Genomic DNA, 19,789 nt, shown 5'->3' with positions numbered 1-19,789 from the left:
CCGTCTAATAGACCGCGGGGATGAGGCAAAGGGGCGGGGCTTGGCAGGAAGCCCCACCCTTCCCCGCCCATTCTTTGCGGAGACCAGCAAGCCACACCCAGCAAGCCAAAGGCAAACTTGCTCCTTTAGAATTTAATACTTCGCTTAACTTTTAGTTAAGTGCAGTTTTTATCGTCACGTCGAGCGCAATTTTGCAAACTTCACGCGCAATTCGTCTTCTCAGCACTGAGATAAAGGCCGGCTTACAATTGTTAAAATATTTTTTTAAAAAAAAACGAATACAAAAAGCCCACACCGGAATAAACTAACCACAAAATAAATGAACATAAAAATAATAAACATAAAATACAGAATAAGAGTTGGAAGGGACCTTGGAGGTCTTCTACTCCAACCTCCTGTTTAGGAAAGAAACCCTTCAGACAAATGGTTCTTCTTAAAAACGTCCAGTGTTGGAGCATTCACAAGTTATGGAGGGAAGTTGTTCCACTGATTAATTATTCTAACTGTCTGAAAATTTCTCTTAGTTGCTTCTCTCTAACAACCACCACCACCAGAATTCTACGAGTTCTGTAATTCCACAAATCTTAAAGTTATCAAATTTGGGGACTTCTGCTACAAAGGAACATCGTTGTAGAAGTTTACTTTTTCATTGATTTGCCTTTCTTCCCAGGAAATCCCTTTTTTTTTTAACCAATGACGAGTCACATTCTTGGCACAGGAAGAAACCTTTTCCTGTCGCTGCCCGTAGATGGCGCTGATCGCTCTTCCCGGGTTTTTCCAACCAGGAGGTGAGCTGCGCGCAGGCGCATTCTTCTTTTCTGCCTCCTGGGCTGAGGACCTGGGGCGGCCTTTCCATGACTCGGAGGAGCGGCACCCTCGATTCTTCTCTAGGGTTAGTAAAATGTGGAAACTGTGCCCGGCCGACGAGACCGGAGGAGGTAAGCAAAAACTGAAGCGAATTGGGAGGGGGAGGGGAGGGGAAGGTAGGGCTGCAACACTCTGGATCATCCTCGCGTGGCAGCACAAGAGAGAGTGGTGAGTGCTTTGGGGAGCATTTAATGGTCAGACTTTTGCGGGTCAGATGATCGTATGAGTCTAGAGAAGGGAAAGGGCGTGTTTTCATATGTGAACTTCCTCCGGCTTGGTGACCCTGCTGCTTTTCCTGCTGTCAAATTATTCTCCAAGCACCAGAGGGCAGGACAAGAAACAATGGTTGGAAACTAATCAAAAAGAGAAGCAGCCTGGAATTAAGGAGAAACTTATTAACAGTGAGGACAATTAACAGCTGACCTCCAGAAATCGTGGGTGGTGCATCATTGGATGTTTTTAAGTAGAGTCTAGGCAATCACCTATCTGAAATGGTATAGGTTCTCCTGCTTAAGCAGGGGGCTGGACTAAAAGACCTCCAAGGTCCTTTCCAGATCATTCACTCATTCACTCATTCATTCATTCATAATTGGATGTCTGAATAGGGTTTACTTTAGTGTAGTTCATTGTACAATATATCTTAGCCATATCAACTTTATGCTTGTAGCAGTGTTTCTCAACTTTGGCATCTTTAATATGGATGGACTTCAACTCCCAGAATACTTTTGCCAGCTTTGCTTTGCCTTGCTGGCTGGGGAATTCTGGGAGCCGAGATCCATCACTCCTAAAATTGTCACAGTTGAGAAACACTGCTATGGACATCAACTCCTAGAAGTCCCTAACCAGGATGCAACATGCATGAAACATTCTACTTAGATGAATTTAGCAAATTGGGTGGATGAAGAAACTGAAGTAACGAGTTGAAGTTCAGATTCGTGCACCTAAAGTCAGCAAATCAAATTTATTTTGAAATACACTTTAATGGAGTGCACCCTCCTTAATCCTGGGCTTGGAGTACATGAGAAAAGAGTATATGTGTGCTCCAGTGCCTACTTTCGAGAAATAAGGCAAAACTTTAAAAATGATCTAGATCTAATGGTCATTCAAAAGTGGAGAGTATGATATAGAGATAGAGGGCCTTACATTGTTGGAGTAGTTAGCCATGAAAGAAATTTAAGTTGTGACATTTGGATTATGATCTCTCAGTGAAATAACTGTGAGTATTTATATGGCAGTGCAAAGTAAACTATCAATGATTGCCACTTTGAAAATAGGGACATTTCATGTGCCCCCACTGATGGTACTATTACTAGATTTGCCTTTTATGCATTGTTTAACATTGAATATGACCCTTTTCTAAAGTCTGTCCAGTAATCCGTTAGTTTTAAGAGAAATAGGCTGAGCTTCCAAATGGTTGATAATTTGTGGCCCACCCAGCTGAGTAGCAGCACCTAAATAAGGGGTGTCAAACTCACGGCCTGGGGGCCAGATGCATTCGTGCTGGCCACGTCCATCCCCAGTTTAGCAAATGAGAAAAAAGTTGTGATACATCAAGTGATGACAACATGACACCTCAAGTTTGATACCCCTGGCCTAAATGCCTGGCCGGGAGATTGTCAATGGGGGCTTTAGTTTTAGCAACTATATATGTCTTCAGTGACAGTGATGATTTTAGGAGACCATCCAAACAACAGCTCTCTTCTTTCTGAAAAAAATACAGCCCTATTTTTCAAACTCATAAATAAAATTTATCCTGACAATTATTTTCAATCTTTTTTCCTCTACCATCTTTGAAAGAACAAACACCCACCAGTGGCATTATTCTAGTTTAACAAGCTTATAGGTGAATTAGTCTTTTGAATACGAAACCATTTTGCTCTTCTCTTTGTATAAGTGGGGAAAGAAAATAGAAAATTACAGTTAATCTCTGTACAGTAAGAAAAGCCAAGCTTGATTCCTGGTAACTTTATTGGCAAGTCCATGTTTGGGGAAATAATATGGAAGTGATTTTTTCACTAATGTCTGGGATTGGTGGGGGAGATTTCCCACTTTATCTTTCAACCAAGGGATTACCTTCTGGTCTCCCATCCAAGTATCAATTAAATGCTTACCTTTTTTGAGATCAGTCAAGTTCATTTAGGTGCTGCTGCCTCCCTGGCGATCCAGTGAATGCTACCTGGCAGCTGCTTGCAGGGATTCCTTCCATATTTACACCTGTATTCTGGAATGTTTCTTCCCTCTGAGATGTTTCCTACACTGCCTTTATGTCCATTTTTTAAAAATGAATATGTTACATTTGTTGTTATGTTTTAAAATATATTTAATGAGGTGCAGTTTATTATTATATGCTTCAAAATGGCTCACCATAGTAGAAAATAAGAAACATTATATAAAATGATTAGATACATCAGTTTCAAAGATTGAACCTTTTATTACAATCTTGTTCTATGAGATATCCAACTATAGTTCATAAATATATGCATATTCTATTACACTCCAAAATTTGCATTTTTAAATTATTTAGTTTCAGTCTTTTAGTAATTTCGCACTATACATTCTTTACAATGAATGTTTTTGTTGTTTATGGCCATTCTTAAAACTAACATTTTTCTTTAATTTCAGGACCATTGTATCGACTTCTAGTTGGTGTTGAGTATGTTGTTGGACGAAAGAATTGTGGAATTTTAATTCAAAATGATCCATCAATCAGCCGAAGTCATGCAGTCCTTTCAGTTAATCATCCCCAAGTGAATCTTGTAAGTATCACATTCCTAAATTTTCTTCCAACTCTCCTGGGCAATTATCCACTATATAAAAGCATGTTTTTTTAAAAAATTTAACATTTGTTGACGTAGTACAAATAATATCAAATGCATCCTGATGGCATTATAGAAAATACACAAATTATGTAATTTGGATCTGAAACCACTGACAAAAATTACATCATTTATGTCTCTTAGGTAACAATATATCATTTAGATAACAATATTCTGATAGCTTGTTGCAGATAGCAATAGCAATAGCAGTAGACTTATATACCGCTTCATAGGCCTTTCAGGCCTCTCTAAGCGGTTTACAGAGAGTCAGCATATTGCCCCCAACAATCTGGGTCCTCATTTTACCCACCTCGGAAGGATGGAAGGCTGAGTCAACCCTGAGCCGGTGAGATTTGAACCGCTGACCTGCTGATCTAGCAGTAGCCTGCAGTGCTGCATTTAACCACTGCGCCACCTTGGATATGATTCATTATACCTCTTCAGTCAAGCTGCATTGCTTAGAAAAGTTTTTTGCTGCAATATCTTCATATAAAACTCTTAACTGGACATTCACTTTGGCTTATGATTAGAAGTATTTTTCAATCAATTATAGCCTCTTATTACCTCTGAACTGGTTGGTCCAAACAAATGGCCATTTCAAGCCATTACTTAATATCCTGGTTCGTTTGGCGAATACAGGTAGTCCTCAACAACAGTTTTTTTTAATGGCAGTTCAAGGTTCAACCAAGTGATTTTAACAGTTTTTCATACGTATAACCAGTGGTGGGCTGTAGGCAGTAGGCCCTGGTATGGGCATACCGGAACCTGCCCGGAGCACCGGATACCATTCCGCTATGGTGCTCGCCCGCCTGCACTCCTTACCTGTCTTTAAACCCTTTAGCGCTTATGCGCATGCGCATGGCACATGCAGCGCCTGCGAGACGCTCTGCCGAGCAGCTGTAGCATCGCAGAGGCTTGTAAAGGTGTCACTGGTCGGTAAGACACGTGTATGCGTTCATGTGGGGAACGCCAGTGGAGGAGTTCATGTGGAGGACGCCGGACCCCGTTGCAACCGTACTGGTTGCAACGGGATCCGGAACCCACCACTGCGTACGACCATTGCAGCATTCTCGTGGTTATGTGATCAAAATTCAGATGCTTAGCGGTTCATATTTATGACAGTTGCAGTGTCTGGGGGTCATGTGATCAGCTGTTGTGACTTTCTGACAAGCAAAGTCAATGGGGAAACTAAATTTACTTAACAATCATCTTACTAATTTAACAACCACAATGATTCACTTAACTGTAACATGAATGGTCATAAATTGGGGCCAAACTCACCTAGCAAATGTGGGTTTGTTAGGAACATAAATTTTGGGCTCAGTTATGGTCATCAGTTAAGGACTACCGGTATCATAACTATACCAAACAATCAATTTAAGCAATACAGACTGCCTGCAGTTTTGTTGGCAAGGTGGCAGAATTTGAAGTCATTATCCCAGTTTTTAGCCTGATGCCTTTAATCACTACCCCAAACTGGCTCTTGTATGAAAACCAATAAAAACAAACCACATTAATGTGTAGTTTGATGTTTTAATGACGTTATGATTTTTTTTAAAAACAGGAGGTGTAAAGCTAGTATAATGAATAGGCTTGCTATCTTTGAAACCTTCAACACTCTGAGCTTTCTTGTATTTTCAGAGTCAATTTTCTTCATTTCCTGAATTAACTTTAAAAGACACTTCAAAATATGGTACGTTTGTTAATGGAGAAAATCTACAAAAGGGTAATACCATAACATTAAATACTGGTGACAGAATCACTTTTGGAGTCTCTGAAAGCAAATACAGGTATGATAGATTTGTTCTAACCTTGAAACAGTTAAGGGGAAATCTATGACTTTGCTGTGTATTTCACACAGGATAGATTATGGTTATGGGTTAATTAAATGTATAACATAAAATGATGTTCATAACTATGAAGCTTATAGAGGACTTAAATTTGTTGATAAAAACAATAGTATTCCTATTCTTTCAAATGAGATATAAAGTAGTAATCCTACATAGGTTAACTTACAGTACAAGCATATCTATAGATTTAGTAGATCTTATTGCTAAATAAGTGTTAGAACTGTAGTAGGAAATGAGTCTCAGTGGCAACCAGGGTTCAAGCTGGGATACACACATTATATTGGTCACTGTTGAGGATGAGTTATGGAGAGACCAGTGTGGTGAGAGTGTAGCCTGTTGATCCTTCTTGATCTCTCAGCAGATTTCAATACTATTGATCCTAGTAGCCTTCTAGAGTGTCTCCAAAGGATTGGAGTGGTTGGCACTGTCTAATAGTGATTTTCCTCCTTTCTGAAGATGTGACTTCAGCTTGTATTGAGGGAGGAGAAATCTGCCCTGAAGCATCTACCTTGTAAATGCTTCTATCTTCAATCTACTTCTTTTTAATATTAGGGGGGATCATTTGCCAGCATAAAGTGGGATTTGAAGCTATATCCCAGAGCCCAACAGCTAATGTACTTGAAGTGCTGGATCACTGCTTAGAGAATGTCAGGGTTTGATTGAGAAGGGGTGTATTACAACTGAATCCTTCAGAGGTAGAGTGACTTTAGGTTCGTGGACTTAACAGTTCCATGTTTGATTCTGAATGGTTTCTATTCCCTTATTCAGAAATGGTCAACAATTTAGGAGTTTGTTGGAATCACTGCTTTAAAAGGTGTGACTAAGACGGTATTTGCAGCTATGTATTGCTTGCCAATTGCACCATTCTTGGAATGAGAGACAGTTTTTCTCACAGTTGCTTACACCCTAGTCAATTCCTGTTTTAATCATTGTGTCTTATACATGTGGCTGCCCTGAAAAGCATTCAGAAACTACAATTATATAGCATGTATCAACCTAGGCTGTGATGGATGAATCTTTATATTCTTAGCTTAATTCCATGGCTTTGAGAGCTGCATTGGTTGTCACTTGAACAGTGTTCTATTTAAGCTATTGATTGTCCCCTTTAAGGCCATACCTGACTCTGGATCTGGACCCCTTCTCCTTGTTTCATCTTCTTGTCCAACCACATCAAACAGGGTCAACTTCTTTAGGTCCTATCACTACCACTACTGTGTTAACATATGGTGAGCTGTTTGGCATTATTTATAATCACATTCTGTTTTGTTGTATTTTGCAGAGTTGAATATGAACCACTGGTAGTGTGTTCTTCATGCTTAGATGTTTCACAGAAAAATATTTTAAATAAAAATATTTTTCAGTTGGGTGGCCATGTAGTAAATGAGTGGAACGAAGAATGTACCCATCTTGTTATGGTTCTAGTCAAAGTTACTGTGAAGGTGAGTGATGCACAACTAAATGGAGGCATCCCTGCAATGGGCACTGAAAGAGTAGATGTGGAAAATGTTTTATTTGCACTCTTACACAAGATTTTTTAGGAAGTAAATCCCATATGTAAATCTGTGCATAGGAATGTAGACTTGGATGCCTAATAATGCATTTGTTTGTTTGTTTGTTTATTTATGAAATTTATAATTTGCCACCGGGCTTCCGGGGGGGCGGAGCCTGTCGCCGAGGAGGGCTCAACCGAGCTCTCTCAGAGATCTGGTCTGTATATCTAAATAAGATCATAGATATTACCCCTTTTTGGCTATAAAGGGGCAGGGAGTAGCTCTGTGGTTAGGGTATATTCGTAATTCACAGCCTTTCTTTTTTTTTTTGGCTGTGGATAGAGATTAGATCCAGCGTGAGCGGAGCTTTTATCTCCAGCCAGTTCTTCTCAGCTGCCTTTTTTTGCAGCCCTAGACAGGCGATCCCCCCCCCCCAGGACAAAGCAAAGTTGTTTGAAGCTAGGATTAATACGGGCGGGTCCCACTCCTGTGAGATTTATGCTTTTATTACTATCTTAAATACCAGCACCATTTGTCTTAGAGGCTTCTTTGTTTAAACGGACTTCAAAATGGCGATTTCTCTCCGTTGGTGACTGATAGGGGATGTACGTAGCCGGTTTTACCTTCCTGCAGACCGCTCCTTAACAAAATAACTTTTTTTGTTTTTTTTGGAAACAGAGGGGAGCGAAAGCGCTGTTTATTTGTTTATTTATAATGGCACCCAGGTCAAAATCGAAGCGTCTCTCTACAAATGTGCCTAAAGAATCTGTGAATGAGCTTAAAGAATTTACACTGGAATCGCAGCCCTTGTCTCCTACGCCCTCTACTGGAGAATTCTTAACACAGGAATTTTTTTTTCAAATGTTTAATGATTTTAAACAAGAAATTAAGGAATTTGTATTGGAGCTATATGGTGATTTAAAGTCTAAAATTGACCAAATGAAGGCGAATACGTTTGCAGCCGTGTCTGCCCTGTCAGATTATACCGCTGAAATAGAGAATAAATTGGAAAGTTTGGAGGAGGCTAATTCTAATTTGACTACTAATATTCAAATATTACAACAAAAAAATAGAGACACCCAAGAACAGCTTGTTATGATAAACTTTAATAAGAAGGCATTCGCAATAAGAGTCAGAGGATTCCGCGAAAAGGAGCGAGAGAATCTGAAACAGACCTTTGTTGAAGCCCTCAGCCATGCGGTGGGAAGCCCGGGACTTAACTTTGATTGGCAGATTCGGAAAATCTATCGCCAGAATTCGTTGGTAGCGGAACAGCGACAGCTCCCGAGGGACATAATCATATATTTCTCCACAAAAGAATCCAGAAACGCGATCATGCAAAAATTTTACAATAATAGATTGAGAGTTGATGGCCAGGACTTGACTGTCTTCAAAGAAATACCTTTCCAGATGTTAAAGGCAAGAAGGGACTATACCTTTTTAACTAAAGAGCTTAGAAATCATCAGATTCAATATAAATGGGAGGCCCCAGCCGGCATTACGGTCACATTTGAGAATCAAAGACTTCGTCTCAATTCTGTTTCGGAGGCTCGAGATTTCTATTACAAGACTTTGAAGGCGGGACTTCCTGATTCACTTGGAAAAGAGGAGAGACAAGCCGAAGGAGAAGGCAAGCAACAGACCACATGGCTGCAAGATGGAGGGGGTAGCTCCCCCTCCCTTGGAGAAGCAGAAAAGCGGAGTTTGAGGATTTAGACATTCTAAAATATTCACCAAAGTTGTGGATTGAATGGGGGTTTGCGACCTCTCTCCGGCAGAAAAAGCGGAATGTATTGGTGGGGTGATACTGAATGTATATATGCAAAAGGCATGCAGAATGATTTACGTTGTTTAAATTTTGTTAGAAGGGAAAGTTTGAAGAGATTATTTTAAAATAGAAGGTAAACTGATTCTTGTTGAAACTATTATTTGAATATGTGGAATGATCTATGCTATTTAATTTTTATTAGAAGGGAAAGCTTGGTGAAATTATTTTGAGCTAAATTTTAAACTAATGTCTGCATAAATTTGATAGTGGTAAATATCAGAGAAGCAAGGGATGAGGGCAAAATGTATGCGGAATGATTTACGTTGTTTAAATACTATTAGAAGGGAAAGCTGGTCGGGATCATTTCAAGATAGAATGCAAACTGATTTTTGTGTAAAGTAATACTTGATCCACGCTGCTTAAACTTTACTAAGAAGGGAAAGTTTGGTCAGATTATTTTGAATTATTGTTTGAAATTAAGGTTAAGAAAGGGAAAGTTTGATTATTCTTCTATAAAGTAATATTTGAATATGTGGAATGATCCACGCTGCTTAAATTTTACTATTATTTTTGAGTTAGATTGTATATTGATGTCTATACAAATTTGGATAAATGTTTATCTGAATACAAGGTTAAGGAAGAGGAATGGGAGAGTCTACAGGAGGTCGGGGTAAATAACAAAGAAGCAAGAGACGAGAATAAAATATAGATAGAATGACTTACACTATTTAAGCATATATAAAGATGGGGGGCTGAGCTTAACACAAAGAGTTTCTTTTTTTCCTTTTTTGGTTTTTTTTTTTCCTTTAATATATTGCTTTTATTTTTAATCCATACGAACATAAGATACTTTAGATAGAAGGCAGTGCCAGGTGTGGGCCCTGGGAAGTCGGGAGGAGTAGGGATGGGGATTTATGGGGGGTGGGTGGGTGGGTGTTAACATAGTCTCAATAAGAACAAGAATGCACTTATATACGGTTGTTCTTTTTTTTTTCCTTTTCTTTTCTCTTTTCTTTCTTTAAATTTTTTTTCCTTGGTTTATTTTACTTTTTATTAGATTATAATAAACAACACTTGAATAAAGGAATACACCAAGGAGGGAGGTAGAGGGAAAGAGGAGGGAGGAGTAAGGAAGGAGTAAGGGGAATGTAAGGAGGGCGTGTTGGGAGTAAGGGGAGAAGGAAGGTTTGAGGGGAAAGGGAAGTAGGAGGGGAGCGTTAGAGGGAGGAAAGGAAAGTTGGAGGGGGTAGATGGGGTGTATGGAGGATGGAAGTGTCAGGTGGGGTTGTGAATGATGAGTTGTGTTTTCTTTTTTATTTTTTTTTATTTTTTATTTTTATTATTTTTATTTTTTTTCTTATAGCAAATACCCTGTATATAAGTGATTGTAAAATGGAATGTGAAAATGAATAAAATATATTTAAAAAAAAAATTTATAATTTGCCACCCATGTCACACCCAACAAATCTGTGTGGCTATATATATATATATATATATATATATATATATATAGCCACACTAAATATATATATATATATATATATTTAGCAGCTGGCTAGTAATACAGCAAGGAAAAGAAAATGAATATAATATTTATGGTACAGCTGTCATTCTTCCTTGTTTAATAAATTATTTCTCTGGGGGAATAATAGTAGGATGTATTGACATTTCAATGTCAAAAATATAATTAACTTAATATAAACTATTTCAATGAAGAAATTGTAGATGTCAGTTTATATTTGATCAGCCAAGAGAAATACACAGGTTATAAGGAGATGAGTGATTCATATGTATGTAGAAGTTGAAGAGATAGTTAATAGAGTTGCTGGCATATAAGTTTCGGGGCGGGGGGATTGTCAGCATTTTCAACTAATTAATTTCAACTAATAAATTTTAATCAATTAGGGACATAGCCCAAGAACTATGTATGTATATTCAGGAAAGCTGTAAAAACCTGGCTGTTCCGGCAGGCCTGGGGCTGTTGACCTCACTGTTGAGGTCCAGCCCCGATTAGAATGAATGTATGTGGTGTTGCGATTTTAAACCATTTTTTTCTTTCTTTCTTTCTTTCTTTCTTTCTTTCTTTCTTTCTTTCTTTCTTTCTTTCTTTCTTTCTTTCTTTCTCTTTTTTGTAAGCCGCGCGGAGTCCTTCGGGATTGGGCGGCATATAAATTTTATTAATAAATAAATAAATAAATAAATAAATAAATATTCTAATTCGAATCATGCTTGTTTGCATGAAAATATTTTCCAGATTTTTGGGGGAAATTTTCCAATTCAATTTTTTCCAGAAAACCCACATATTTAATAGTGACAACTGAAAAGATAGGTAGCCCTTGTTTAAGCAACAGCCTAGTTTAGCAACTGTTTGAAGTTATGACATTGATGCAAAAAGACTGTAAAGCATAGGAACTTTGAACTAAGATAAGCCTAGTGATAATTGCCTTATGCAACAACACTTTGTTTAATGACAGTGTCAATTGTAGTTGCTAAACAAAGACTACTTATATTGATGGGAATCCTTTTGTAGTAGAATTTGTTCCTAAATATTGTAAAATTAGATACTTTATTAAGATAATAAAACACTGCAAATTGTTGTACAGTGATTATAGAATTTTATTATAGGACTTCTGTTCCTTTTGTAAGGGAATCTCAGTTTGGAATATAATCAATCAATAAGCTTAGAAGCAGAATGGTTTGTACTTGGCTGAGGAACCGAATTAAGAGAGACTGCATGTGTTGTATCACTATGAATTATTATTATTATAATTTCCCACTTTTGTTGTAGACAATATGTGCATTGATTTGTGGTCGACCAATTATGAAGCCGGAATATTTCGATGAATTAATCAAAGCCATTCAAGCAAAGCAAACGTTACCACTGCCTGAAAGGTAATAAGTTCTAAGATGCATCCTCATTAAAAACCTTTAAGAGTTTTTAATATTCCATCTTATAATACTCCTCTACCAGGTAACATTTGCTGATATTACATTCGCTTTCCAAACTACTGAAGTATGCCTTGATTAAATGTAATTATCCAAGGTACATTAATCATGTGCTATATATTGATAGTGCAGTAAAATTTTCTATATCAGATTATAATATTAAAAAAACGTTGATTTGTTTTATGTTCAATATCTTTTTTGACACTGCATGCAGATTTATTTAATTGTATTAGAAATTCATTTTACATGAAATGCTACTTCTATTTTTATTTCATAAGAAAATAGCTTACATTCTCCTATTGATTATTTATGGCCTTGTGCTACTGAATGGCATTCTTTCTGCAATCCAGTATATAACTAGGCAGGGAACAATAAAATATAAAAATACTAATTTTAAACAATAGGCGGATCAATAATGAGACAATGCTATCCAGCTCCATGTGTATTCTAGTATCCTTTAAGGATTATAAGTCCAAAAAGCCCAACTTCTTATATCAATGAAACTCCTGGATTTGATAAATTGGGAGACAAGCAAGAAGGACGGTAAAAATCATCTTGATTTTTAAGCAGGTTTAATACCATTGATAATTATATATTTCTAGACCAGGAGTGTCCAACTCGGTTTCATTGAGGGCAGCATCAGGGTTGTGTTTGAGCTTAGGGGACCGGGTTGGAAGGGCCAGGGTGGGTGTGGCTAGTTCAAAGTCACTCCTGTTGAGGGTGCCTGTGGTGGCCTGAGTGTTTTGCCAGCGAAAACAGGCTTTTGAGCTCCATTTTCAGCTGCCATGGCCTCCTGCAACCCTCTGCCAGTGAAAACGGAGCACTGGCAGAGGTTGCAGGAGGGCGTGGCAGCCGAAAACGGAGTTTGGGTGCCCATTTTTGCTGGCAGAAGCACCACGAGCCAGTCCTTTGCTTTTTCTAGGGCAACCCCATGGGCCAGATCTAAGTACCCCGTGTGCCAGATCTCACCGCCGGTCCTTGAGTTTGACACCCCTGTTCTAGACTATCCTTAAATTTGAATACACACATACACACACACACACACACACACATTCTGCAGAGTTTTATCCTAACTTTAAAGAAACAGATTTTTTAAAAACATCTCCAAAGCAGACACCATCAATCAAAAAAGTTAAACTCTACTCTCAATTTAGAAGCAAGGTATATCCCTTGATAAATGTCTTCTTTTAATTGAAAGTGTGACATCATTGAAAGCAATATACAGAGCTATGGACAAGTAACTATAATCTATTATTGTCTGTAAGCATCACAAAATTCTTAGCATGTAAAGTGTAAACATATCTCCAGGGGGCACAATAAAAATAGCTCTTGAGTTGCCTGGATTGTATTTTAGTGTATTCATGCTTACCTGCTCTATTGTAGATTTCAGGATGTTACTCAGCCATTATACTCTGTTCCAATGGAAAAAAATGCTGAATATCATCTATTTATTAATAGCAGCTCTTTCTACAACTCCCAGTCAGTACTTCATGGAAACAGAAAGATTCCACCTTACATTGTATGCTATAATCATCCACTGAGAAATTAACAGAACCTGCAAAACAATGTGATTTATATTCTTTTTTATTAATTTTTTTTATTTTTTATTTTCAAAACAAAGACAACACATAAAAACTTCCTTCTTTACATACTGTAGAAAGTGTATCAGTGGTTACAAAAGGCTTTCATTCATCTCTTCCACAGTCATTAAGCATAATTCATATTAGCTCAAGTATTTTAACTGAGACATGTTACCCTTATACCTCCATTTTTATTTGACTATAATTGTTTAAACGTCCTTCATCTTAAAATATACCAAGATTTAATACATAACCACATACTGGCATTTCATTTAATATTTCTAAAATCCTCCAATAACACTGAATCCTTATGTCCTATTCTAGCTAAACATCCATAATATTTAATAACAAACTTTTCTAATCCTTTCCAAATCACTGTTTGCAATTTTCATCCAGTTCCCTTATGTTGTACCCATACATATATATAGTTGTCATCATTATCCCTCCTTTATTTGACTATATCCTGAATCATAACATTTTCCCCCTAATAATCAAAACTTAACTGTATCTAACTTAGTTCTTTTTTATTAACCTTTGAACATAATCCAAAAGGATTTCTAATCTTCCTTTCATGGGTACCATTCAATATTCATATCCAATTATTACTTATCATAACACTACACATTGTATACATTATTATCATTATCAATTGTTTATTTAACTATATATATTATCACTAAATTTCCCTAAGTTTAACTAGTTTTAAGTTATATTATTCTATCTATCAACCTGTATCTTTCTAATAACAAAACAATGTCATACCTTCTGCCATTTGTTGTACCAATCCTCTAACCATCTTCTTGATCAGCTTTGTATGGACTTCTCTTAGCAACTCCTTGCTTATAAAATCTCTCATATAATCTTGATGCCCTCTTTCTGTTTCCTTATTCAGTTTGTCTTTGATTGTCAGCAGTGTTATCAATGCTTTTGCTAATAGAATTTCTTCCTTTAAGTCCATAGATTCTTTAATTTCATCTTCTTCTATATCATGATCTTTGGAATAGATTTCCTCTCCATTTAATTCCTCTTTCTGTATTCCATTTTTTCCATTTTCAGGAACAAACCAATTACCATAGATATCAGCAGGTTTAGTCTCTTTATATTCATTTTCCACTTCGATTTTTTGCATTTGATGAACATCCTCAATTTTTTCATCATATTTTCTTGTTATGTGCTCTAGGTATTCCAGTTTTTTCTCTACTATATTTGATAAATTCTGTAATTCTTAAAATATATTTTGCAAAGTTAAGACCTCTATTTTCTCTTGATGTTGTGTAATTCTAACAAACACAGTTGCTCTAGCTTGGAAGGTTAATAAAATTAAAGCATAGATTCACAAAGAATGTTGCTTTCATTTTTCTCTGATTGAAAATATACTTCAAAGGGACATCTGTGTGTTCTTATCACTCTGTAGCCAAACAGTAAAACCTTGTGGTGCCAAGTCAAAGCAGTCCGTGAAAAAAAAAGTTCCGTTTTGAATACATAAAGCTCCAATCCACAAAACCTCCCAGCCTCCGAGCGGAAACATAGTTAAAGAGTTTCTTTTTGTATCTTTTTGTATTTCAAATTAGAAAAAGAGGTCCAATCTTTAAGTGAATTAGAAAAATACCCACAGCAATAAAAGAGGAAAACTTTGGTCTATAAATTACAGAGAGTCACAAAGAGAAGGTAGAAGAAGAAACTTAATCCATCCATTTCAAAAGGTTTGCATAGATTCGATCCATGAAAATAACATTTAAAAAGTAAGATAACCACTGTCCAAAACCATTCCAAATTTAATTCCGCCGCTTGATTCTTCTATTCTTCAATTTAAATTGATTTTTAAGTTTTCATAGGCACTCCCTTTTTTAAAACAATAAACATTCCTCACCAGCTGGAAACACTTTCTCTTTCCATATCCTTCCTTTTTGGAGCCGCCCTAACTTTGTCAGCCTTGGCTGGATTTTTTCTTGTCGGCTTGAAGAACTCTTGTTTCTTTCAGAGATTTTGCGATATCCCCAAGATCAGCAAACGTATTCTTCCTGTTCACCGTCTCTTTGGGATGGTTTAGGTCCGTTTGGACCACCCAGCGGCAAAAGTGTTGGCTGTGGTCTCAGAGCATTGAGACCACACAACCATATCGTCACGACATTGGCTCCTCCTTGTGATTTATATTCTTGAACATTGTGAGAAATCAAAAGACTTAGCTTGCACCACCACCCTCTTTATGGTTGAAGGTTATTGAACGAAGGGTACATAATGTTTTGAGGATTAAATATTATGCTTTCCTACGGCAATCTCTTTGGTAAGTTCTAAAAAAAGGTTGTTCTACTAATAATTGAAATGGTCTGATTTGGAAAAGGACTGTTACAGTATAAATTACTTATTACAGTTAAAACTATGTTTCAAAGTTGGGTCAATTAAACAGAATTGTCCATTCGGATGAGCGAATGCTTCCAGTGAGGTTGGGATGGCTGATGATGGGTTCATGGGATTTAAAGGTTACAACATTTGACTTTGCAAACTTCCACTTATCAGGCAGCTTCAGATGACAGCATCTGGCTGATCTTGTCTGGACTTAAAAGATAAATAGGATTAACCCTGGTTAGACTGGTGTTGAAGATAAGCAGATAATATCAGGCTAGACTGGAAAATTGAAGAATGTCCTGGAAAAATGCAATAGCATTTTTGCCTTGCTGCCAAGTGAACAATATGGTTACATATCCATGTAATCATTGGGCGTCTACATTCTAGAAGACATCTTTAACTTTTTCACAGAAAGATGATCACAGCTGTTTCTGTCTTGAGACTCTTTACAGGACTTTCATTAAAATAGTCATTACCTATACCTATATTTTCCCATTTTTTTTCTTTATGAGAACCATTACATAATTAAAACATTTTTCCTGGCCCTTACATAAACCACAGTGGAAACATATATTTTATTTGTCATTTGCACTTATTTCTTCTTATAGGCTGGATACAACTCAGCTTAATATAGATTTCAATTTGCAGTGTGTATATTACATTTATGATACGAGGCTATGTGCATTTTGGGGCGGCACCCAGTATTTTCAATTATTATAAGAATATCATTGGCTTAATTTCATCAAGTTGCTCCAGAGATCTCTACAGTAATATCTTCAAGACAGTGTCAAGCCTTCTTGAAGATAGGTACCCTAACAAAGATTTTAAATAATACTTTATAATAATTTTTGTGCAGTAAATAATATTGTCTAAAATATGAATATGTGTATCCAATTTCAGTGTATATTAATATCTTCTCAGCAGAAAAACTCCTATGAATTTAAATGTTACAGTTTGGTCAGATTTGGTCATTAATACTGAAATTAATATTATCACTACAGAGGACCCATATTTGAACACTTTAATTAAATTTCAACATCACATATCTTTTTTAGATTCACCAACATTTCCTTTGATAAATGGTATACTGTGGGTACATCATGTAATCCCTACTAGTATAATGATGAAGATGTTGACTTCTAGTTCACCATTAGCCACAGAAAAACCTTGGGTGGTTTTTGAGACAATCACGCTCCCGGTCTTACCTATCTCAGAGTGTTTTAACTGTGGAGAAAAATTGAGCTCCTGAAGAAAGGTGGGATACAAAGTAGTCCTCATGTTATGACTGTAGTTGAGCTCGGAATTACGATCTTATGATGTACCAATGGTTAAATAGGTCACCACATGACTTTGCCTCATTTTTACAACCTTTTTAATGATGTAAACACCACCTAGAGTCACTCAGTGGTGAGATGAGTGGCATACAAATTTAATAAATAATAAATAAGCAAATACCATGGTTGTTATGCAAACCCATTGTCTGCAATGGATATTCTGTCAGAATATGAGAGTTCATGGCTTGGCAGAGACATGGTAACAAGGTCAGTCAATGAATAGGCATAGCAACTTAGTCAGCCAATGGAAACTGAAGCAGTATTTGCTGGGTGAGCAACGGAAAGACTTACGTGTGACAGCTCTGAGTGCTATTGCTGAGAATTGAAATTGAAACTGTTTTCTCCTCTGCCTGTGTTTGTACATACTTAAAATTTCTCATTTTTACCACATTGGAAAACCTGCTTTTGGTATTGTATACTTATTTCATGTGTTATATTATATATAAAGAGAAGTTAATGAATCGTGCTGAATCAATTATCTGTGTGTGCTTTCTGGTTGTGATTGCTGCAACAAACTCTGACATATTATTTGCTGGAAACTGGATATAATCTGAGGATTACTTCAAATCTTGGTGATAAGTACTCCTGGGAAGATTTGATGTTACTTGGAATAACAAGTCATAAATCAAGGATTACTGTGAATCTAATAAATACTTTTGAATATACAGATACTTGATGGGGAGTAATAATCTTTGTTGCTTGCTTTAAGGCATGCCCAAAACAAAGGACGATGCCAAATAGAATCTCATTCTGGGATGTAATACATTCCTCTGAGATGGTGAGAAGAGAATGTGTTCAAAATTTTTATATTATAACACTTCTAAATGTTGAGGAAAGGTTGAGGAAAAAACTACTTTGTTTTTAAAGAAAGGCTTTCTTTATAAATAAGTTATGTTTTTATAACAATTTCCTCTTTTTAGATTTTTTCCACGAATTGGTGAACCAAGTATTGAGAGTGAAAATATAGATCTGACCAAGTGTCCTAGAAGAAGAACTATTTTCAGAGGAAAACTGTTTATGTTTCTAACAGCAAAGCAGGTAAATGGCTCACTATTCAAAGCCCTGTCTAGCCCAGGGGGCTAAGTGCGGTTGTAATTGATTTGTATATGGACGAAAGACCACCAGAAATTCAATAATAAGAAATAAATAAGAAATTCAATTTTTCTCATTTTCAGTGAGAAAAATAATAATGTCAGAGAAGGTACTTGCAGTGTGAAAAATGCCAAGAAATCAAGTTGATGGGTATTTAGTATTAATCAAAGCCTGATAAAGAATTAAAGTTATCCTTATGACATAAGTTCTGTTTATAGTATAGCTTATGGGTGTCCAACTTTGTAACTTTAAGACATGTGGGCTTCAAATCCCAGTTATGCTGGCTGGGGAATTCTGGGATTGAAATCCACAGGTCTTAAAGTGCCAAGTGTTGGGTTGAAAATAACACTGCCCCTCCCTAATACGAGGACCGAGGAGCAAACATTTTTAGGGGTCTGTTAAGGGATCTATCCCTTAATGTTCTTGCCAATGTGTAAAAAAATCAAGTAAGACCTCTAGTTAAAAAAATGATGGCTCTCCTCCTATGAATGATGAGTGGGACTAAATTTTAGTGTAGGTTGAATGATTGTGGTAGAGTACATATGTGATTACCCCCAAAGACCCTTCACACAGACTGAATATCTGAGGTGTCATGTAGATTTCCCTCGCTGATTCATGTAGATTCGCCTCGCTGATGTTTTGTTTGGGTTTTGAAGAGATGGAACTAGCTTCATATGAATGGACCAGAAATTATTTCAATAGATCTCATGAATATGATCAAAAATTAAGTTAGTAACTTTGACCAAAGCATATAATATTAAAATTTGATAGAAATCTAGGTTTAATTTATGGTCATTATAAAGACACGTAACAAATCAATTCTCTAATAGATAATTGCATATATGTACTACAGTATGTATGACGTAAGAGGAAAGGTATTTAAATTTCTTAGAATTCTATCTTTGAGTTTCAATTGGATATTGGCTTTGGTTTATTTAAAGTTAGCTATTGAGTTTCATTCATTAATCAAAGGCAAAAGAACATGCAGTTTTTAAGGGTCCAATAACAAACCGCTTGAAAGAAAACAAAGATTCAGGACTTGTTTTTATGCACTTTTATGCTCAGCGTATGTGTATTTTTTCTCTTATGTTACCTACACATATTATTTTATGTACTATACAGCACTCAAATTATGAGGGTGTATTAGCTCCCTATTAGCTATCTAGGTAGCAATTTTAAGAAGGTATCGTAGACAGAACAAAAGAATATATCACAACTGTGCCCAAAATTTCTGATGCTAAACAAGACAGTTATTAAGTGAGATTTGTTCCATTTTACAACCTTTTGTGTTAAATGAATCACAACTGTTATGTTAGTATTAAATGGTTATTAAGTGAATCTGGCTTCCCCATTGACTTTGCTTGTCAGAAGGTTGCAAACAGTGATCACATGACTGGGGGACACAGCAACAGTCATATATATGAACCAATTGCCAAGCATCCAAATTTTGATCATGTGACCATAAGGGCAGCTACAATAGTTGTAAGTGTGAAAAACAGTTGCAAGTCACTTTTTTCACTGCCATTGTAACTTTGATTGTTCACTAGATGAATGGTGGTAAATTGAGCACGTCACTGTACTTAACATTTTTATTACAATTTAGAGAGGCCTCTTTCTGTTATTCTAATATTTAATTTTTGAAATGACTCTATCATCTATCTATCTATCTATCTATCTATCTATCTATCTATCTATCTATC

At 36.5% G+C, this 19,789-nt stretch overlaps 1 protein-coding gene across 2 annotated transcripts in view; it reads left to right on the top strand.

Annotated features, from left to right (window-relative positions):
• Positions 1 to 701: 701 nt before the first annotated feature.
• Positions 702 to 19,789, top strand: part of NBN (nibrin) — a 36,328-nt gene continuing 17,240 nt past the window's right edge. Inside the window, exons 1-6 of one of the 2 annotated variants that reach the window (XM_032223178.1) lie at positions 702 to 938; positions 3,490 to 3,623; positions 5,325 to 5,473; positions 6,813 to 6,972; positions 11,580 to 11,683; positions 17,918 to 18,035. In XM_032223178.1, the coding sequence (XP_032079069.1) occupies positions 749 to 938; positions 3,490 to 3,623; positions 5,325 to 5,473; positions 6,813 to 6,972; positions 11,580 to 11,683; positions 17,918 to 18,035 (855 nt within the window). In that variant the 5' untranslated portion in view covers positions 702 to 748. The remainder of the gene's footprint in view (positions 939 to 3,489; positions 3,624 to 5,324; positions 5,474 to 6,812; positions 6,973 to 11,579; positions 11,684 to 17,917; positions 18,036 to 19,789) is intronic. The other variant, XR_004255904.1, reaches the window with a different exon arrangement.

The sequence above is a fragment of the Thamnophis elegans genome, chromosome 8 (assembly GCF_009769535.1).
Source record: "Thamnophis elegans isolate rThaEle1 chromosome 8, rThaEle1.pri, whole genome shotgun sequence".
Taxonomy (NCBI): Eukaryota; Metazoa; Chordata; class Lepidosauria; order Squamata; family Colubridae; genus Thamnophis; species Thamnophis elegans.
The sequence above is the reverse complement of the archived record's forward strand: the minus strand, read 5'-3'. Positions and strand labels throughout refer to the sequence as shown.